At 37.9% G+C, this 23523-nt stretch overlaps 1 protein-coding gene across 2 annotated transcripts in view; it reads right to left on the bottom strand.

Moving 5' to 3' along the window:
* The window catches only part of UBN2 (ubinuclein 2), a 55070-nt gene that overhangs the window by 6609 nt on the left and 24938 nt on the right, over positions 1 to 23523 (bottom strand). For both annotated transcript variants that reach the window (XM_075428163.1, XM_075428164.1), the window contains 12 exons: positions 23226 to 23338; positions 21672 to 22170; positions 18130 to 18200; positions 17300 to 17429; positions 15903 to 16021; positions 15089 to 15202; positions 13618 to 13761; positions 9755 to 9805; positions 8394 to 8436; positions 6191 to 7729; positions 1614 to 1860; positions 750 to 839 (listed from right to left, as the gene is read on the bottom strand). In XM_075428163.1, coding sequence (XP_075284278.1) covers positions 750 to 839; positions 1614 to 1860; positions 6191 to 7729; positions 8394 to 8436; positions 9755 to 9805; positions 13618 to 13761; positions 15089 to 15202; positions 15903 to 16021; positions 17300 to 17429; positions 18130 to 18200; positions 21672 to 22170; positions 23226 to 23338 — 3160 coding nt within the window. The remainder of the gene's footprint in view (positions 1 to 749; positions 840 to 1613; positions 1861 to 6190; positions 7730 to 8393; positions 8437 to 9754; positions 9806 to 13617; positions 13762 to 15088; positions 15203 to 15902; positions 16022 to 17299; positions 17430 to 18129; positions 18201 to 21671; positions 22171 to 23225; positions 23339 to 23523) is intronic.

Here is a 23523-nt window from a genome sequence, read left to right on the forward strand (position 1 = left end):
ACTGCCCAGTTTTCTGGTGCTGAGGACTCAGAGGATAGAATGAAGCACCCCCACCAAGCCACTGCCATCCTTCTTGTTCCTTCTCCTGGCAAAAAAAAAAAAACCTATAGGTGGCAAAGAAAGGAGTATGCACTAAACTGCACCTTCTAAAGCTGTATTCTATTTTTCAGCTCTAAGCCTTACAAACAGAAAAAGGAGATGTTCTACTTCAAGCTTCTCAATCAAAATATGCAACTCTTATCAAGGATGAAATTCCCAGGGAAGGCAGATCTTCCACTAGGAAACCATCACACTGTCCACACATTTATACACTCTTACAAGAAACATGAAGCTTCTAGCTAGAAGGTCTGTTTCTCCTCCAAAGGACAAATTAAAATTGAATGGAAAAAACAATCAATACAGACTTTAAGAAGCCTGTAAACAATTAGGTTAGCATCCAGTAAGTAGTGCTCCTTTTTTCCACACTAGTTGAATTTGTACACTTAGGTTTACAGAACTGTTACAATAAAGTATTATTGAAATTTTTGAACTTTTTGCTCATGACATTGAAGAGAAGTTGAAAAAAAAATTGTTCAGGTTCCAAAAACACTGCTGAGATAGAATGTGCACTGTCTGCTGCTACCAAAGCTTGTCCCCGTGTTGTGTCTTCTCTAAACCAATTTCAATTCTGTGGAACAATTTTATTTCAGTCTAGGACATAATTCTGACTAAGTTACAAATAAGTACTAAGAAAAATATGATGTCTTTACCTGTATAAGCTTGCTGCAAGTGAGCAGGCAGAGGTGAGTGAGACAGCGTTGCTGCGTGCTGAGCACCTGGCTGTAAACCCTTCAGTAAGTCTGGGGAAAAAAAGGACAGCAAAGATGAAAACTAAATCTTAAGGACAGAGGTAGCCTTTGTGAAATAGCAAGTTTTTATTTCTATAGTGCAGCTATAGCAGCCTACTAATTTGCAGAGATTTCTGAAGATGTATCTCAACAACAAAAAATAAATAGCTGATAGCATTCTGATGGTTGGAATAAGTCAACAGAAACAGACTTACTCGGATACGGTTAATCAAAAGTCAGACCAAGGACCATGCCTTGCTACTGGGATGCAACTCTTCATACCATTTCCTTCAGCAGAAAGACCAAAAACTGATATAGGTTAAAAACCTAAAGAATTTCTTTTTTAGCAATTGGAAAAAAATAAATGCCATCCTGGTTGATACTTCTTCATAAGGGAACTGTTTGATACCTGAGAGTCTAAGCCATTACTGAGCCAAGGGTATTTTGAGGAATCATCATATTAAGTCTCTTATTTGTATTATGACATTTGGACACTCAAGCTACATTCCTTTCTAAAGATAAGGGATTAAAAGTTAACCCCAAAAAGCATGTTCAAAACTAACTACATACCGTGAATATAACAATGAAGCTTATAAAAGGTGATTCCTAACATTTGGATAATTACATAAACAAAGTTTTACCAGTGAAGAAACCACATTTACTTTCCTCTACGGATTTTTATGAATCAAATTTGAGTCTCTCAGAACTTTATTGCTTCCCCTCCTTATTTCCATTTTCAGGATGCATCTTTCCTTATAGCACAGTGTGATAACTAACTCCACTCACTCTGAGTTAGGCTGTGGTGGAAAGCCGCTGAGGTAGATCCCGAGGTGGTTGTCACTCCAGCTGTGTCCGTCCCAAAGCCAAGCAGCTCCAAGGGAAACTGGAAGGGCACGGTCACAGGAACAAGGCCACCCAGCATCCCAAAAGGAGTTAATGGTGCAGATGTCACATTCTGACTGGTTACAGACAGGGGTGATGCCATGAGAGTCAGAGGTGAGGCGTTAGCCAGTAATGATGATCCTGCTGTTGACTGTACAAAGAAAAGGAATACTTCAAGATTTTAAAGCTCTGAGTTGCATCCTTTAAGGAGATAAGAATCAACTACTTCTGTTAAATGTGGCCCTATTAAGAACTGTATTAAACTCTTAATAAATATTAACTTAACCACCTAGGAGGTCTTCTCACTGTTCATCTGTTAAGCAAGCACAACTATATCTGAGATGCAGACATGACAGTATGGTTTATCTCTCATGTTTTTCTCATCAGCCTTGCAGGTAATTTCATCTGTCTCCTAATTACACACTGGGTCTACAGTCAGAATCTAATGCAATATCTTCTATTAGATCGATAATACAAAATCACCAGATCTAGATCTGAAGTTCCTTAGAAGCATAGTACTACCCTCCCCTCTCCACATCTGGGTCTTAATAGAATGCTAACTTTATTTCTAAAGAGGTTGCTTAGAAGCTAAGATTTTTTAAAATTAAGATTCATACATAAGAACCCCCACAATTTCAAGAAGTCAGGGTACCAAGATGCAGACATACATATATATGTATAGGTGTAGATGCACATGTCAAAGCAAAAGGCAAAGGCAAATAATCTCAACACTATACATACGTCACAATGAAGTTAAACTAATTTAGTTTAAAAATGAAAATGCAAGATTAGCCAGAACATTTTAGCTACAATAGTCTTAACGTTAGAACAGCTCACTCTTGTTTAACAATCTTTCCTTCATTATGCATAGAGTAATCTTACATGCTAATGTTCAATTCTCTAATCATAGAATCATAGAAAGTTTTGGGTTGGAAGGGACCCCTAGAGGTCATCTAGTCCAACCCCCCCGCAGCGAGCAGGGACACCACTAACTAGATCAGGTTGCTCAGAGCCCTGTCCAACCTGGTCTTGAATGTTTCCAGGGATGGGGCCTCCACTACCTCTCTGGGCAACACGTTCCAGTGTTTCACAACCCTCACTGTAAAGAATTTCTTCCTTATATCTAGCCTAAACCTACCCTGTTTTAGTTTAAAACCATTACCCCTCATCCTGTCACCGTTGTCTCTACTAAACAGATTGTCCCCATCTTTCCTATAGGCTCCCTTTAAGTACTGAAAGGCTGCAATCAGGTCTCCCCGCAGCCTTCTCTTCTCCAGGCTGAACAAGCCCAACTCTCTCAGCCTGTCCTCATAGGGGAGGTGCTCCAGCCCTCGGCTCATTTTTGTAGCCCTCCTTTGGACCCGCTCCTCAGTATAGAAAGCATTGTGAATCAGACTCAAGCTCAGGTATTTTATTTGAGCTAAAAAGACTCGGACTGAACAGTACTTCAAACCTATGAGTTTAGACAAGTACGCCTTAAAGCCAAAACTTAAGACTCATTTAATGAATACATGACCTTAAGACGAAAATTAGATCTCCGAGTTCTGTAGTATCAACTTCTAGAAACAGCAAACTGATCAAAAGCAGCCAAAGAAAAGTTAGTTGCTGCTTAGGAGTAAACATGAAATTTTAAAACAGTCACCCGGTAAGTGTAAACAACTTCAGATGTTACGGTCTTAGCAAGTGTTTGTATTGGTCACCTCAGGAGTGACAGCTTCCAAGATATACTCTGTCACACAAGCAGAAAAAACATGGATGAAAAATGAAAAAAATGTATGATTATTCTCTTTTGCCCCTAAAAGTACCCATTTCGTAATAAGCCTATATACAAAAAATGACAGCTGTTCACTGTCTGTGTAATCTTCACTGTGCAACAGAATAAAAGCCATATAGTAACCTCTTGCAGTTGTGGATTTGTAAAATGCCTGAAACAAAAAGGCTTTGTCATGTGCTCTGCCAAGATCTTGCTTGCTTTCTCAAAAAGGAGGACAGAGAGGTTCAGTGATGAAAGAGCTACAGAGAATGCCCTAGAAGAGCTGCAGGTCAAATGCTTCTATTTATCTCACCTATAGTAACACTTCATAAAAGGGTTTATCCTGGTCATGTAAATCCAAGTCACTAAGATCCTTAAAAGTCCAAGTCAGATTCTGCTCAAAAGTACTAATGGTAGGCAGAGCTTTTTAAGGAAATCACATAATAGTTGCTGAATTGTAGATTACTTTGCTTTCCAGAGCAAAATTTCTATGGAGCTACAGCAGGTACAAACTTATATTCTGGTAAATAACTGTGTCAATCCAAAGGGGAAAAGAGGGAAACACTTCTTGGAAACTATTCCTAGTTAGGAACATCTTTATTATCACATGAAATCATCTAGTCTGATCTTTAATGTGAGCAGACCAGGGTATCCTAACAAGCACCTCAGCTACCTCTCATCTTCTGACTGAGCATCTCGGATAGGAATTAAATCCCTACACCCTTGATGGAAAGGAGATCAATTTTCATTCTTCTGCAAAGTTTTAAGAGGGGTAACTAACTCCTTATGTACATTGTACCTAACAACTAGTTTGGAATTAAGTTCAGCAGCCAGACATTAGGTCTTTAAGGCTAAAGTTCTCCTCCCCTTCAGTGTACTTGAACTGGGAGGTAATTTAATTCCAGCCTTCTCTTGAACGTACTCCACTGACTAAGCCTCAGTCTGCATAGTAGCAACAGCCTTATTCCATGGCTTATCTTCTTTGCATCATTCTTCTGAACTATTTCTAGTGACACTCTGAAGTGTCAATAACCCACGTGTAAAGCCACGATAACTATTTTAGTGACTCCACGTGCTGCTCAGCACTTCTAGCTGATTTCCCCCCTTCTATACACTAACACACCTTATTTTGCTGTATTACAGTATGCAGTCATGTTACTTGATTACCTACCACACCTCCTCCAGTCCTCTTCAACATCACTGTTTGCCAAAATGCATTTCATTCCCCAGGTGACCAGTATTTCTAAAAAATATTACTTGCCTTTAACTACAGGAAGGTTTGCCAGAATTCATCTCATCATCCAACACAATACTAATTTCCCTTGTCCATCATCTTTAAGCACTACCACACCCGTTTCACATTGTCTTCTACATCAGAGCAGCTGTATCCACTGAATTCTGTAGATTGCACCAGGAAAAAACAACTCTGTTCCCAGTCCATTCACTGTAGCCTTTTTTGTCTCCTCCTCCACGCACCTTCTGGAGTACACAAACTGCACCGGATCTGGCTCAGCTCTTCTCCGGGCCCTATGTGGTTCGTCAGTAGCCCTTACACAGCACATGGGTTGTGTTTTTTTTCATTCAAAGTACTCAAAATAATGAGAAGGCTGTGTCAGAGCCTGCCAGACATCTCTTGTTTACCATAACAGACTTCAACGCACAGTAGCATGAAAGACTATAGCAAGGTCTTGTAAAAATCATCTTCCTCCTGTTATTCAGCTGCATTAAGAAAAATTTGATAGCAAGCTAAAAGATTATAAACCATTGCTAAAAGCTGATTATACATCACTACCATGCAATAGCTACATACATTGTTCAGAAAAATACAAAGCTTTTCCATTTGATGTACACCAAGACTGATTTACAGCAATACTGCTTTTCTTAACTTTACTGAAGCAGTGAAGACTTCAGAATAGAAAGAGTAATAAAGAGAGAGGGAAACCTCAAATCATTGCAGCAATTAAATCATTCCCAGTAAGAACACACAATTTGGGAAAGCAAGTTGTCTTCAGGGTAAATAATATTTTTGCATGAGTTTTAGAACAACAGTATTTTCAAAATACTTGTTTTGTATGACTTGTTTTATCTCCAGTGATAAAGTGCTGCATAAGCTCTCAAACAATTTCTAGGATATTTATATCTTAATGAAGCGTCTCACTGAGTTTGACTAGATCCTATGAAATAAAATACAGACTTAATCACAAATACTAAAGAAAAGCCCTTGCAACTGAATTTTAAATACAAGTCTTGCATTATACTCAAACCACAAACAGCTGAACTCTAATTTTGCAAGTTAATCATGACACTTGGCAACAATGTACCAAGACACCTTTTCATATGACGATCATCATTACAACTATGTAAATATGCAAAAATACACAAATCCAATAGCACAAGACAATACTGCATCCCCTGACAATATGGCCACACAAAGCTCACCTTTTCTAGTGCTCTTAAAAAAACAAAAGTGAATTCTGTTCTACATGACAGACCAACCAACATTTTTCAGTGAGGATTTGTTCCACACTGATCTTTGCACTTCACAACACCTAGAAATGCCTATTCACTAGTGCAAAAGAGCTTTATTCATACTAGCATTTATGCTTAGCAAAGTGTAAAACATGAAAATTATGACCAATTTTCAAACCAAGATATTATAAGAATGTTTACAAAATAAATGTGATAAATATAAATGTAAGGTTTAAATGTAAACTCCTTCAATGCATACCTGCACACTGGCTGCTACAACTGGAGACCCTGAGGCAGAAGATGGTCTGTGTGGAGTTGACAAGTGTTTAGTAGCACCCTGTGTTCCACTTCCTGCTCCCCCAGACAGACTAGTCCTACTAGCTCCACTTGAGTTAAGGTTACTGCCTCTGCTGGCAGGTACATTCATTCCAACTCCACCCAAATTATTTTTACCAACAGTTCCAGAAGGAGAAGAGCTGGGCAATTTTGAAGAAGCCTGAGGGTTCTTTGCAGGCTGAAGGCCTGAGGTGCGATTAGAGGGCAGCAAATTCATTGTGGGAGACTGCCTGCTGATATTTACACCACTGGTCTGTTTATGAAGGGGGTTGTTGCTGGAGTGACTACTCTGGGTAACTAGTGCACTTGAACTGGAAGAACTGGGTGTTGTTGCAGGCCTGGGGGACGAGGTGGACTTGGATGAAAATTTAGGTGATGCATTGGGCTTGGGTGTCACAGAGGGCTTAGATGCAGTGGGTTTGGGAGAGGCAGCAGGTTTGGGAGAGGCAGCCATGGAGAAGGGAGGCTTGAAACCCTGGGAAGAAACTTGTGACACCATAGCCTTGGCTAAATAGTTACTAGAGGTAGAGGTGCTGGATGTTGTCCGAGAAACCAGTGGGTGAGACACTTGAGAGCCACTTCCAGATGAAGGATTAGACAAAGGCAGGCGATACACTACAGACTTATCTTGAGCCTTGATGACTGGTGATGAGCAAGACAGTTTGGGATTACTACTCAATTTCACCACTGGATTGGTCTGTGATTTACTAATAGTTGCTTGTAAAGGAGACACATATTTCTGCTGTACAGCTGAATGCTGGTGCACCTTTGTCACTTGTGATGTTGAGGAAGAACCACCTTGAGCCTCAGAGGATGATACCAAGATATTAGCATCCTTGGTTCTTTGAGAAGAGGTGGAAATAGCTGCTTGGGTCTTCGAAGAAGAAACATGAGTCTGCGAAGAAGAGGAAGCAGCTTGGATCTGGCTTGACCTCTGTAGTCCTTGCTGAAGTAGTTTGGCTGGCAAAGGCTCTAAGGAAACCTTAGGATTTTGAATTGAAGATCCAGCAATAAGGCCTGAAGAGATACCAGTGTGAACTAGGTCCTGGGGTTTCTTTGGTACTGGCCCTGTGTGACCAGCAATAAGACTTGATGAATGGGGTGTCTGAGTGGGCTCTACTTTCTTTGAAGTTGCCAGGGGCAACTTACTCATAATGCTTGCTAGTTTCTCTTCCCTCAGCCCAGGGCGAGGTCTAGATGTTGGTGTCTCTATAGTGGACCCAAGAGGTGATCCCTTGGCACCATTGTTGATAACTGCCAGAGCATCAGAAATAGAGTCCAGTGAGGGTGGGTGGAAAGAGAGGTCTTCATCCAGTGAGTCATCTAAGCAGATCGTCTCTGGAGCTGGTGTGCCGCTAGAGCTGGCTGGGGTGCAGACAGGTGTGCTGGAACTCGGCACAGGAGCACAACTTGAATTGACTGAAGACATACAAGTTTTCTGTTCTTTCTTTGGACTAGAGTCCTGAGAATGGAAAGATACGAAGAGACAGGTTTCACAGCCTTTCTGGGGTAGATCTAAAGTCTTGTTTAGTGTAATACTACTATCCCGTAAATTCAGATAAAGATCTACTATTGAAATTTTCATATTAAGATACCTACAATATCTAGGTATAGGGAGTTCCATGTGCGAATTCAACTTCTGTATTCAAAAACCTAGTGCTGTTGCTCCACATAATTAAAAGTGCCCCACACAGTTAAGAATGATCAATGCTGTGATGAACAGAGTAGCTAATCTGATTGCAAGGTAAAATTGGTACTGAACAAAGACAACATCTAGTTGTATCTAATGAGAACGTCTACCAACTATGTTATCTTCCCAACCACACATTTTTCCGGTGTTGCCAAATTTAACACAAGCTGAAAACAAACAAAAAGCACACATTAAAAGATGTGAAACTTTACTGATCCTAGCACATCTTCATAGTCAATTTTCAAAAGCCCAATATAGCTTGAAGTTACAAAGCTATACAGAAGTCTCTTCTATTAAAGTAATACATCATCAAGTCAATAAACTCTTGCAGGATTTCCTGATGGAACCCTTCTGCCAGAATGTTTCTGGATCAGAGGCAGGAAACAGATTGTATCAAATGGTCATGTAAAATTCAGATATCTAAATACGCATTTACCTTCGCTTTGGGTTTAGGTGCCAGAGTCACCTTCTTCTTTGCCCTAAAGCAGAGGAGATACATGCGCATCAGAAGAGAAAAGAAAGGCAAGTCATTTTAGTTTTAACTGTTACCTTGATTATATCCCAATAAACTACAAGGATGACTACTAGTGTCCAGCTTTAATAATAAAACATGCTTGAAATAGAAAATGAGTTAAAGGGGGGGTGGGAGGGAGAGAACAAGCATGCTGTTAATACATTTTTTTCTCATCTATCTCTACGCAAATTAGATGTAAAATTCATTGAATTGCTGATATAACCTACGTATACCCAGAGAGCTGTTTTTTTACTTCTGTTTTAGAGAAACTTCAAAATATCAAGCAATTTCAGCCTCTTACAATCTTAAAGAGGTTGTCTGCTTAGCAGAGCTTTTCTGAAGTCACCTATAATAGTTACATAATTTCACTCTATGTTGATATTTCTGTCACTGAGTGTACTTCGTGTTCTCATTTATATTTCAAACCACATAAAAGCAGTTGTATCTTTTCCCCAATAAAAGTGTTTTGTTGCTTATCAACTGTGAAATAGTTGTATCTAACTTCTGTTTGTTGGAAATAGTTACGTGAGCCAGGACAGCATTAAGAACTTAATCATCAGCTTCAATTTAGAATTCAAGCATTTCACACCTTTTCTCATTTCTATTTCTTCAAGCGGATCAACAGATTTACATCTTGTAGGTCATTTCTTCTCCTTTCCTAAGCAACTAGGAATATGCCTGGTTAAAAAAAGACCTTACTGTAGGTGGATCATGACTCAGTTTTGCTATTACGTAGAAAAATATCCCATGTTAATCATATTTATCACAAAGGTTGCAATTTGGGTGTTACTCAAAGTCATCATGGTTTATTTGAATTCTAGCTGAATGAGGACAGCTCCTGAGAGGGACAGAGTTGTCTGAAAATCAAGAAGGTAAAATTCCACTAAGATACACAGCCTTCTGTGTTTACGGAGATATTTATGAGGAAACGAACAGAGCAGGAAGTACTGCAGTCTGAGTTCAATTTAATATGCTGCACAGCAAAATTCAGGTAGTGCACAGTACTTTGAAATACTTTGAGTAAAGGACAGTAATCCAGGAATGAATAACTACTTGAGTTATTTAACCACTTAATAAGCAAGTTAAAATACAATGCTACAAGAACATTGCAGGTATATGTCTAAATTAAAGCATCAAGAAAATCAGGAACATTAGAAATATTTTCAAAGAAATGCAAAATATCTCCCCTTCCTCCCCTCTGTCCAAAAAAAGGTTGCATGAAGATGTGTAAAGATGCTATGAACCACCTAAAGATACTAGTAAGTTGTCAATATTATACTCACGGAGCAGAAGTGAGGTGATTGTGAACACTTCGGCTTTCTTTAAAAAGCATCCTAGAAGAGAGGTGAGAAAAGAAACATAAGGTGATTCCACAGGGATGATCAGCAGATGACCACCAAATACTTCATTATCCTTGAATTTTCAGAATAACTCTTTGATTATCTCTCCTCAAAGCAGCTAGCAGGTACTTTGTGTGTACTGATATCACGACGCAGTTACAGGCAGAAGTCAACATAATGGAATATTACCTCCTTCAGCTGGACAGAATAAATACATTTTGAATTCTCTCTCCTCAGAGGTGCATAAAATATTTTAAATATCAAATTAAGGGTTACTGTAAACTCTTCACATTATGTGTCCATGCATTGACCACAGGTTTGGGTTTTATGGTTAGTGTGTTGTGTTTTTGTTTGGTTGTTTGTTTTGTTTCATTTTTTAAGCACAGAGGAAAAAAGTCAAAATACAGTAGCCAAGCTTCCTTCTAATTTTCTTCAGTATTTTAAATGGGCCATTGTGTACCATTTCTGTGACTTCAATTACACTGGACTTACATATTTTACTACAGAGCCAATGAATGGCAAGCGTTGGTATGACAAATCTCAACACTTCACATGCTTTTATTTCCATGTTATCAACTCCTGAGCTGACAAGCTGGAAGTGAAAACAATTCCTGACCTGTACCTACACTACAGCTTGCTACCCAAACACAGCTATAAATAGACAATAAAAACTTGGTCCCCTTCCCTGTTTCCAGATAGGCAAACTAGAACAGACAAGATTTTCCTACAGCACTGCCATCACACTAACACTGACCACATTACGAACAGCTGTCTAAACAAGAGCTTTTCACCACTGATTACACATCCTGTAGAACTGCAGTAGTTATGAAAAACTGAAGTATCCACAAACGTCATGTAATCTGGTAAGAACACATTGACATCCTCTTGCTACAGTTCCAATGTCTTACTTCTCAGATTCCAGTTTCAACTCCACTTCCACATTTTCTTTACCATACCAACCTCCAACTCTGTATTACATTGCTCCCCATCAGAGACTACTGAATGCCTATGAAGAACAACATGGAGCAAAAGGAACATTCCTCATTAAAAGCTCAGTGTGCCACTTTCTGACCTACCCAGCTTCTCCAGAAGATTTCCCTCCCCGCCTCCTTCCTGGTGCTTTGTCTATTCCTTAATATTTTTCATTTCCGAAAGAAAATCCAAAATTAATCCCAGGCCCCAGTAATCTGTAGTATCATCCTTAAAGGTTCAAGACAAAAGTGTAACTACAGGAACAGAAGTCAAAGATGCAGTACAAAGAAAGGACAGTGCAGTGTATGTTCCAAAGCAAGAACATGATTGGAAAATAATCCTTCCATTGCATACATATATTTAGATGTAAAAGTTGATGAGAAGGATCAGTATGAGATTGTTTCTCTGACAATGATTTCAAGTGTACTGTTTCACCTGCGCAAAATAAACGTGCTGCAAGCCTACTTGCATGACTGCCTTCAAAGATGATGAAACTCTTGCTGTTAAAGGAAACAGAATTCCTGTTCCCGGTGTTAAAGGAAACAGAATTCCTGTTCCTTACACTTCTGTTTTGAACATACACATATTTAGGTTGCAGGGGTTTTTTTCAGACATATTGAATTAATATGCAACCCAGCTACAAAAAGTGGGTTACATGATTTGAAAAGGCTTTTGGATTATTTAGGACAAAAAATATTTCTCTAAATCCATGAATATTAATAGAACAATATCCTGGGGCAACACATAGGAGTTACACACATAGAAAATTCATGTGACAAAGGTAGTTGTGATAAACATGGACAAATGAATGAGGTGCAGTTGAAGATTATGATCGATACCTTACCTCATGCTTCTATACTAAGCTATGAGGAACATGAAATACAGTTAACTTTGAAAGACCAAGAAATTTTTCCTCTGGGCTGAACCCACAAAGTTCTGGCACCATAGACCTACTCCAATTAAGAACTCCTTCTGAAATACACAGTCAGTAGACCATTTTTAACATTAAATGGTTAATTTTTCTTCTAGTTTACATATAGCTCCTTCTCACTTGAGATGTCATATAAAGGTAAAAAAGTATAAGCCTTCAGCATGATAATCCCCACCCCAACATTCCAACAAGATGAGCATCCAGCATGTGAGTAACGTGCTGTATCAGGAGTTACCACTGTCAGACTCCAGGAAATACTGGCTTTTCCTCTTTCCACATGTAACTGTTCACCTACAAATTACAACACATCATTTCCTAAACAGCAAGCAGGGAAGTGCCTCACCATAAATACAGGACAATTTGTAAATCATTATGGTATCAAAACTGCCCATTGTTAAATGAAGTCTTGCTGGTCAACAGAAAGTTATGATGAGGCAGCTCCTGGGGTTTGTTGGCAGTTTTTGTTTGTTGGGGTTTTTTGTTTGGGGGGAGGGGTTGTTTTGGATTTTTGTTTGTTCTAGTTTGTTTTGTCTTTTTTGTTGTTGAAAACACTTTTATAGATAGTTTAAAAGCTTAGGGAAATTTTCAGCACACTTCTTGTCTGGAAAGGAGAGAACCGTTTATGTTACATGGCTCTCAAACACAAAGTTTTAACATGCTTCACTTCTATGTATTCTTCGATGACCTCACACTATCACTTGACTATTTTGCCATGGTCATCAGTGATCTCCATATCTTTTCTTAAGCTAAACGGGGATTCCTTGTCTCATCTACTTCAATAAAATCTTCACAAGAGATAACATGTCGCTCCTCAGCATATTTACTATACAAAACTGGATCCTTGAACACAAATAAGTCAGCTATACGCCAAGAAGTGTAAAACTTTGTTCCTTTATTATTATTTATTTATATTATTTATTATTTATACTATTATTAATATATTATATTATTTATTTATATTATTATTATTTACTATTATTTACTATTTCACAAGCTTCTTATTACACCCTCATTTTCTACACCAACTACTTCAGGAAATATCTTGGTACAGTTATTTTCACAGCTTGATACAGATTTGACTAATCTACAATCAAGGTATTCTTGAGCAAATTGAGTAGTATTGTTGTATCATTTAGCTTTTACAGTTAGGTCAAGACTTAATGAGAAATTATCTTGTGCAATGGATGCTACAGAAGAGAAGAACTCACATCATCTATATCTGCTTCTCCTTTTCCACTTCAGAGTCTCTGAAAACTTTGTCAAATTTGTATTTCACAATGATTACACTCATTTTATTTTTTTGTTTGTTTTGTGTAATTATTTCTTCTTAAGTCAGTAGGAAGCAAATCTAAGTTTTCATTACAAAACTGGTGTATTAACTGCAGCATCACAGAGCATCTTAATTGCATACAGGAAATAAAAAGCACAAACCTTAGTGTTCTGTGAACTCTGGTATTGAAATTCTAGCTTATCATTTTGAAGTCTGTCACACTGCATTACCAGACTTCTTACAACATAGAGACAAAACTGTTTTCTATATCACTATTACCTTTCTATATGACAGAAAGAACTTCCCAAGCAGCTACTCCCCACCTCATACTTCCCCCTCAAATGAAGATCACGCACTGTGTTATGAACTTCAGTGAATTCAGTCTCCAGCAGATGACAAAAACCAAATAGTTCTCTAAAGAAAACTGTTATTTTAGCTCGCAGGCTTCCAAACAAGATAGAAAATGAACTTCTGAAAAACATTCATTCTTCTAAAATATTCCGGTTCCACTGACATAATTTAAAAATTTTAACCAATATTAACAGTACATGGTTGAGTCAAATGTATGACAGTCAACAAGATTCATCAATAGTTAGCACCAAAATGAATGGATATATAAAGCAGGTATCTTACCTTGCTTGCATCCAGCCCTTAGGCCAAAGTGGTTTCACTTCTGTTTCCATAAAGGTTTTGAGGTAATCTTCAGCAGACTGACTTCTATTTGGCTCTAGCTCATAGCATCCCAGCTTGATCTTGACAAGATTACACAACAGAGACCTGCAGAAAGAAACACAACATTGAAAGAAACAATCCTTTCGAAAGCTCAGCAGAAAAAGGCTGAGAAATGGAAGCACTAATGCTATATAGCTGCTGTCCATTGCCAGTCGTAGTACGAGCTCAGTTCCAAACGCATTTTTTGGAAGTCTGCCACTGCACAAGTGTGCTACTACAACTAGTATGATCTACCATTGTCACTTCTCCGTTTCCAACAGACAGTATGGATCACTTTTTCCATCCTTAGTATAATTCTGTAATTGGTTTTACATTTTCTTTGTGGTTTCCTCATAGCTGAAACATCTTTCACTTTGCTCACAGTGACCTCTATCTCACTCAAGATGGAGAATGTCTGAAAGCAAGGGAAATCCATTCTACGCTGACTGTTTCAACAGAAGATTCTTTCTGACAGGAATGCTGTCTTTTAGTGTCCTTAAAAATATAAAAGTGCACACAGTTAAGTAACAGTGGCCTTTCAGAGCCTCTTGAGTGAAAAAAATCAAAAGATTTAAGTATCTCCAGGTCAGCACAAGCTATACTAGTTGTATTATACTCCACGAAGCTTGCTTCCCTGCTACCTTAACATACTACACAAAGCCTCATTATGAGAAATCCACCAGCCCCTTTTAATAATATGTATACTTGTACTAAAATTAGCTTAGATCTTGTATGGAACATTACTAATTTAGAAGGATCTGCTTGCTTAAAAGCTTATCTAGATTATTTAAATAGTAAACTCAGTTTTCAGTAAGGTCTACTCTAGGAAACACAACAGTGAGAATTCATCATTTCAGACAAGAATCTGTGTTGCTCTTGAGAGATTACATAGAATGTTTTCAGAGGGGATAGGAGGGGTCAAGATTCATGCATTCTGAATGGTGGCTGCCCAAGGAGTGGGAGGTTTGCCAAACCAGTACTGCCAATTTTGGTGGTCTTCCCTATTGTGGCAGAAATCTTTACTACTCATCGGGCAACAGTGTTTTGTGACCTATTCCTAGAACAGTCGGAAGCAGGTGTAACTCTGCTTACACCTCTGTTTGCTTCAAGAAGGTTGAAGTCCTAGGACGAGGAAAATTCTCATGTATTTGGATAAAGCAAGTAAACAAGCAGTGGAGGAAAAAGAAAAAGGTTGGACATAGCATGATCTTGACTTTCAAGTTATAGAAAAGGGTGTTTTACCATTGCAGTATTCTAGCTTGCCTATTTAGCCCCAACACTCTACAAAACTTCTGAGAACAATTATATATTAAGCAGTATCATGTAGTAACATCTGCAGATGCCTTTATGAAGTAATTGAAAATTCTTGGTGGAAAAGGTAGTTTTGTCTCACCTTACTGTGTCATCCCAATGAAACTTCTTTCTGGGTCCCACAACCCTCTTTCCAGGTTTCTCATCATCTTCCTCCTCCGATCCATTTTTCTCTCGTTCATCTTCCGCTTGTAACCTACAGTTAAAGCAATCCTTTTCTTTATAGGTATACAACACAGACAAAATGTTTCCTTGAGAAAAGAGTGTCATTTTATGTGTTAGTTAAAAAAAAAACCAAACCACGAAGGACCTGCTTTCAGATTCTCATTATATCCTTCCTGAAAGGGTATACAGTTCATCTTCCTCTCACCGCTGCATGATCCTCAGAGACAAGTAAAAGGACACGCTGTATGGATGCTATCAAGGATGCTGGCTATAAGCTCCAAGCAGTGCCTCTACTGGGAAATGGCAGGATGCTTATCAATTTGTTAATGCTTCTCTAACTCTAAAATTAGTTCGCTATGAGGGAAACAATTACAGTCAACATGGACAAAATATATCAAGAACACGAAAACACCATCCTCCTCCATTAATCCAGTATTTTAAGAATCTCCAGCATCCTTACAGTTTATAATTTCTTTCTCTCAAGACCCACTTTATTCAGTTAATGGCATTTCTAGAGTCAGGTGATAACATCACTTACACAAAACTCAGTAGTTTGTACAATTCAAAACTTGCTGACACCGGTAAACTGGAGCCGAGTTGTACAATTCAAAACTTGCTGACACCCGTAAACTGGAGCCGAGTACTTTGCTGAGCTCAGGGAATGAACAACATGGGGACATACTTCCAGCTGGACTCTAGAATGGGCATGTACATATTCCAGAAATACCTACTTGGCATTCTTGGCTTGATTGCGGGCCTGACAGTCCTCTTGATACTTGCATAACTGTTCAGGCATGACATTACTGACAGCCAGTTTCAGCTTTTGCAGTGGTTCTCTCAAGCGGTCATCCTATGAAGAGCGAAACACCAAAGCAGTCCTATTAGATGCAGTGTAAAGAGTATTTTAGACAGTTTCAAAAAAATTATTTCGTGCTCACTCCTGAGGCAGTATTTCCAGTACTAATCATTGACTGCAACAGCCATTTCCAACATGGCCCCTAAATCCTGTTAGGTGCAACAGCATTATAGAAAGGCACATACTTGAAATTTCTCTTACAAGTCATGTAAGTCTTCAGAGACTAGGAACAATGAAATACAGGCTCAAGGAAACATATCATGAATATCCCAAAACATTATGGCACGATCTCATTAAACAATGCTTTTTAATCAAAATAGGGAAGAGAAGAAAACACGAGGGAAAAAGCAAGATGACTTGATTGATGAGTACCTCAACACTTGCAAATAAGTATCCAATTAATTAAGTCTCCAAAAACTCTGTGATGTAAGAACATCTTAGGTAATGAACAAAATATATATATTCAATTATCTTAGATTATTATTTTATGTAATTTATGTACCTCAAAGGTAGGGACTATGTATTTAGAATTGTTTCCAAATATTCATAACTTCAAACATTAAAGTAATACAATATATACTTCCCTACATCTTCTGACTTCACATTCTTAATCATAACTGCTTATTGAGAAGAACTAGAATACTATGTGCTATTATGTCTTACTGCTTAGAAATAGCATATGAATCTGTTTGCCTTCTTAGCAAGTTCTGAGATCTCTGCATTCACGATCCTCGGATCTAGTCTTGAATTTAATCTAAAGAACTGGCTCAGGACACCTCAGATCACAAATGGGTTTTTTATTCAACAGGAAAACATATTCCTTAAGAGAAAAGCAACTGCAAATGACATATAAAGTATTTGTAAGACCTAGCCACAAAGGCAAATTTGCACAAACTATACAGGCGCGGTCATCTATTAACCATCTAGCCTTTCTTCTTTCTTGGCACAAAAGTGAATGCAATAGTAATTTTTTTTTTTAGCCTGTCATTACCATGATTATTGTGGCTTTCAGTTCTGCTACTTTGATATGTACTCTGTAGCCAGCTTTCAAGACAAAAGCACTTCATTCTCAAATAAAGGGTCTGAAATACTTAATATTTGTTCCTAAAGCAGTGACAATAGCAGGTACACAGGAAAAAAGTTTTTAAGTTGATCTAGTAACTGATCAAAAAATCTTTTGCTTTATTGGAGACTGTGTGGCTGTTGCTCTACTCTCCTGCATTGTCCTCATCACTAATTGACTTGTGCTGGAGCTGATCTCCCCATCATTACCTGGACATTGAGGTGTAACTTCTTCAGACGCTTTATCAGTGTGTCCTTATTGCATGGCACAAAAGCCTCAAGGTGAGAGTACACTCCATTGCGGATGGCAGGATTTATCTCCTGTAACTGTAGCTCAATACTGACAAACAAACAAGAGACAGTCAACCAGTGAGGCACTCCAAGATGAAGATGACAAATGAACAGAAACCTAAGGAAGCTCTGTATGCATAACATTCTAGCTATGCATACTAAAAATAGCAGCTTTGGACATTTTTGCAGCTAGACTTTATTACAAAAGGAGGAAGTCTTAATCAATGGCAAGAAGCCATTCATATACGTACTTCTTCAGCATTGTTCAACACTGTCATTCAAATTTCGTTTACTCGTACCATTTCACATCGATCGTGACAATTTTGACTGCTACAGTCTTCTAGAGACTAGTTTTTGTGTCTTAGAATACAAACATAGAACCTTTCACATTAAATGCTCAGTCAAAGGATTACAAAGTAAATAGAGTTGGCATTTTCCTTCACGAAAGCTGAAGGTGTTTTGAGTTATGAAAGTGGGGGACAGGAAGAACTAATGGCAGTTTTGTTGAATTTTACACATGAAGTCAAGGACACAGGGCACTACAAAACACACTGGATAAAGACAGACAGTCAGTCATGACAGGAACAGCATTCATATATAAATCTCTTTAGCTAGTAACTAGCTTAGACTGATCTACCTTCATTGACTTTTAATGGCTTTGTTGGAACAACCTCAATAATATTTCCTCTTCTGTACTTTTCCTTTCACCCCCTTTCCAAAAAGGGAAGGTTGTACAGATAAGCACTTACTCCAGCAGAATATTATTCATGTCTTGCGTGAAAAACTTCTTCCTGCCTTCTTCATCAAACATCTTGGCAGCCTGAAAATACAACAATAAAGAGTATCCAAAAGTTCAAAGCATTTTATCCCAACAACCTTTTTATCTTTACTTTTACAGCTGTATGACATTCTATTTTCCAGAGAACATTATTACTTGGAAAAAACACACAAAACTGAACTATACTCAGCTACCTAGAAAAGACATGAGGATTGTTATTATTATACTCAAACAAAAACTCCTTGCTGTAGGGCAAACAATAATTCTATTTAGAATCTGCCTGGATCACTGATGTTAACACATTCATCTTTTCAATAACCATGAAGAAAGAAAATGGTAGACATGTTTCGTTATCTCACCACCAGCAACAGTCCACTACCACTGTTTGCTTTAGAAAGAGAAGCACTGCTTGACAGGAGCATCAACACATTTCTGCTCTCAATCTATAAAAGGTTCCTTTTCTATCTCTTATGTGCCTCACCCAGTTACAACTTCCCAGCCTTCTCAGATCCATCTCAATCCTCCATTGCAATTTCTACAAAGGGATTACGTATGATAGAGGAATACCTCATCCCTCTTTTCTGGTGCTGTCCAGCATTCCCACCAGCTTTAGACTACATCTCTTTAGTATTTTTCTCTGGTCTTTCTGAGTCTGCTTGTGGGTGGGAAGTATTAAAAAAAAAAAAAAAGAAAAAGACAGCCTTATTCCTATACATATTTCCTTTTATTAGAAGTTTTTACTGATCTTGCAGGAATTCCCATGCAGAATCCCTTTACCTTTGTTCTTATCACATAGATTCTTACTTTCACAAACAATGACAGCTTGTAGAAAGCCAACTCTCTACACCATTCTACATAAATCAGTAAGATCCTCTGTCTAGTGTTCATCCACTCTGCAGATTTATAGAAGAGAAAAAGCCTTTTAGAAGCTTATCGTCATCTTATATTCTGGTACTGGGACCAAACAGCGAATATCTAAAGGAGCTGAAAAAGGATATACATGCAGAAAAGTAGGCAAATGTGATATCATTATAGTGACTGACAAACATTAGAGGTAGCTAACATGCTATGAGGCTGAATATTCAAATAAATAAAAAAATCTCTAATTCTGCCTTTTAAAAAAAATTTTAGTGACTTGTGGTATCATAGCTAAAAACTACAAATAAATGCAAGTGTTCACTTCATAAAATTCCTTTACCACTCTGAAATACTTACTATTCTTGCTCTTTGTAACTGACCCATTTAAGTCCGAAAAAAATATTTTCTGAAATTGTGAACTCTACACAGCACAGGAAAACAAGAGAGTCTGACACTTATCAGAAACCATAAGGTAGCCCATTGCCTGAATGCTTTACTGCTTCAGTCATGAACATCGATACCAGAGTTTAAGTTCCTGTAAGGACTGCATTCTGCTCACTACTTTCTACCATAAATTCAGCTGCTGAGAGGATGCTACTATCTCTTTAAGAATACTGAAGCATTTGTCCTGCTAAAAAAATTAGAAAGGTTATAGATGTTTACAAGTGATAGGATACGAAAAATACAAGTTTCAAAGTCTTAAGTCCAGTACCTTTAAATGTAATTAACACAAGGATTATCATCATCTTCTGGTTTGCATAAAGTGGAAGAAAAGATATGCTTTGGCATGGTGGTTCCAGGTATACCCTTAAAAGCCGATTTCAGCATTATACTACTCTACTAGACAGTGTTGCTGGCTTTTGAAGAGAGCAACATTGGCAGATGCAAAACCTGCATCGCTATTACTGAACTGGGTTTTTTTGGTTGTGGGTTTGGGTTTTTTTGTTGTTGTTCCACAGACAGATCATCTTGACAGTTACCTTCACAACAGAAAAAAGCCATTTTACTACTTTCCTGCTTGTGTACAATATTGTCTTCTGTTATGGTAGTTCAGAATTGCCCACTTAGGGAACTAGAAAGCATCAGTCTACAAAAGGAAGTCAGGAAGTTTTTACTGTATTTAGTCAGTGGCTTTCTAAGTATTTCTATTTTCTTTTTAAATAAAGATATATCATACTCCATTCATGGAACACAGGCTTTTTCCTACAGCTTTATAAACTTCTTAGCCTTCTTTGCAGTAAAGAGCACTAGAGCTGTGAGCCTGGTGTGTCAAGACTCATTTCTTTTTTTCCTGCTTTTTAGATATTTTCCCCCACTGATAACCTGTCAAGTTTATTGCAATTTGCAGAAGATAAGGAAGTTGCAATCTTTAAGACAACACGCAGTCTAATTTTTCCCCAAATGTATGGGTAGACTTGCTCTGCTCAGCCAGCACCAAACTTGCAGAAGACGTGACCAAAAGCAGAAAAGTTAGGTTTTCCAAGAGCCACTGAATTAAAGCTTTCTTCCAAGTGGGTGGGGTTTGTTATACAGTGAAGCAGCAGGAATTTGGGGCAGGCCACTAACACTTCCCAAGTTTTGGCCTAATCCAGTTGTTCTGCAGTTTTACTAGAAGCTTACTGTAGATTCATAACAAAATTAACTTGAATATTCAAAGGTAGACAAAATAATCTCTCTCACTTTAGTAAATAGTAACCCCTTGGCTGTATTTACCTTGATACATTTTAAAATCACTAAGAACACTATATTTGCATACAGTTAAGACAAACATTATGTTTTATCATTACTCTAACCTGTAGTAAAGCAAGCTCTGCTACTGTTTAAATTATTTTTTCCCCAAAAAGACAGTAACTTGAACTGCTTTCTAAAATCTTGCTCTGAGTAAGGAAAAGCTGCACTGCATTCTGAATAAGGAAAAGCTTTAATATCAGAAGCTGCACAATTAAACAACAAATTTATTCTCAACTTAAGATAACATCAGCAACTGAAACCAGGAACAATAAGCTCAATAAGCTATTGGGATGTTTGTAACCTGCGGATTTAATACTTTTCATTAATATTGACAAGTTTGGATTCCACTCTAACCTTCCAAAAGAAAATATTCAGCTTTGTGGGTTTTCTTTTTGTGGCTGGATGGTGTTTCTTGCTGGTTTTTTTTTTTTGTTGTTGTTGTTGCTGTTTTGGGGTTGTTTGTTTGGTTTTTTTTGTTTTTGTTTTTTTTTAAACTGGCAAGTTAGCATTTATGTTACAAAGCCAAAAATTTGAGACATTGATTTGTAAGCTGTACTTGTGTTTCAGGTTTCCTCCTCCAAAGTAAGAAAACACCGATCCATTCCTCCAACTAATAATTCAAGTTACAGTAACACTGATCTTTCCATTATGGAAAAAACATAACAAACATTACAAGTTATTGTACACAGAAGATTTAGAAAACCTTGTCTCCACTATGAAACAAACACGGTTTTAACAACTGACCGGCACCACCTCTGTGCCCATTTTCATCTAAGTACAGCCATTAAGATTGACATTAAGATCAATTCTACATTTTTTAGAGTTTCAGTCAGCAATCCAAGGACGACAACTCAGGCCCTAATTATTCTTCCTCGTTCTCTCAGATTCTTGAATGCAATCCCTTATCAGTGAATTCATACTTACTGTTCGAAGGTCTCCAATGCGCTTTTCAAGTAGCACAGGCAGACCTTCTGGGAGGGCAGGCACCTGCTTGGGTGTCATGACCTGAGAGGTGTAGGTTGCCTGAGTGACACTTCCATTTTCTCCTGACAGCTCAGATACTGGGCTGCCATCAGAAGTGCCATCAAGCAACTTGTCAAAGTCAATGTCTCCCAGCATCTCCAGGGCACTTTCAGTTTCTTGCAGGAGCTCACGTTCATTCGTGCTACCAAATATGGAGAGGACAGGATCATTGATCCTAAGATTCAAGTCAGAGATATCGTTTCCTGCACTGAGAGAGGAGGAAGGAATTTTACTAGGGGTAGAGGTTGCAACAGTCACTGGAGATTTTGGACTAGATTCCTTCCTCCTCATGGCTTCCTTCTCCTTTTGAAATTTACGGATCATGGCAGCCAGAGAGAGTGAGTCTTTATACAATTTCTTTTTCTTCTTTTCAGACTTGTGTGAATTTAAAGCCATTACTCTGCAGAGGAAAGAAATCTTTCATTAGAATTCATGTGACTTTTGAGGCCTTAATCTTTAACAAAAACCTGGGAGTTTAGTAGAATTCAAAAATTATCGGGGGGAGAAGCAAATACTTTGTGCTTCCATCTTTAGACTATCTACTCCCATAAACCTTTGCTAGTCATGTGATTTCATGCTCTCCAACTGATTTGTTTTCTTGAGTTCTGTACACACTAAGGCAAAGGTTATTTACTTTTGACTTGTCAATTTAATTATGGAGAAGTTGGCACAGTTGCTAAACTAATGGCTGATCTATGCTACTAAAATACTTAAACTTGCCTCTCATACTCCTGAATGGTGGCAGGCAGATTTAAGTTTAGGCACACTGTGTACATCAAAAAAAATCCCTGCATTACTAAGAATTTTGACATTCAGGCTCAACATCTGTGCGCTGAGCGTTTTCCCCCAATTCATCACCTTCATAAAAAAATACTACCAATAAGTTTTCAATACCAACTTGAATACTCATAATAAGACAACTTTCTCCCTACAACAGTTTTATAGAAGCCAATTAAAAAACTCACCACCTTAATCCTTCCGTGCTAGCACCAGAACTCAAAAAAACACACACAAAGATAGCAATAAACATGTTGAATAAGCTATGTTTATAGTTTTCCAGATTCGAAACCAAGGGATAGTATGAAAATTATTTTTCAATAGAAGATGTAATTCTTAGTGCTATATAAGACATTGGATAGAACAATGATGGATAACGCTATTCAGACTCAAAATTTCTTTTCTGTAATTTACCTTTCCTTGTTTTATTATTCCTTACTCAAAATTTTGGGGGACAAAAAAATTAGCTTGTAGGACTTCTTCATGCAAAAAACCCACACAAATTCCAAAATCAAAATCTATTAGCTATTAATTATACTCTAAAAATACAATATTCTGAAAATACTGAATTTTCAATATTTTGAATATTGAAATTCTGTGAAAATCTTGCTATGACACGCAATCTTCAAACCAAACCTCACATACAATTCAAGGGTTCACCTAAAGAAAGAAACCTACCCCAACTGCTTAGGAACTTTCATTTTCCGAGGCTTCTTCTCCTTTTCTGTCCCTTCATCTTTCCGCTTGCGCTTCTTCATTCCATGATCTTCATTTTCTTTTAACTTTGCTATCTAGCAAAGAGATAAAATACAGGACAATGATTCTTCCACCCTAAAGGACTTTTACAGCAAGAAAGATTTAGTTTTCCTTACACTTTCCAATTCAAAGCCAGAAAAAAAACCCACCTCAATGGGCGTAAACGGTACCACTGGATTCCTAACAGAAATTACAGTTACTGACAAGTATCAATCATTAA

The sequence above is a fragment of the Opisthocomus hoazin genome, chromosome 8 (assembly GCF_030867145.1).
Source record: "Opisthocomus hoazin isolate bOpiHoa1 chromosome 8, bOpiHoa1.hap1, whole genome shotgun sequence".
In the NCBI taxonomy this organism is placed as follows: domain Eukaryota; kingdom Metazoa; phylum Chordata; class Aves; order Opisthocomiformes; family Opisthocomidae; genus Opisthocomus; species Opisthocomus hoazin.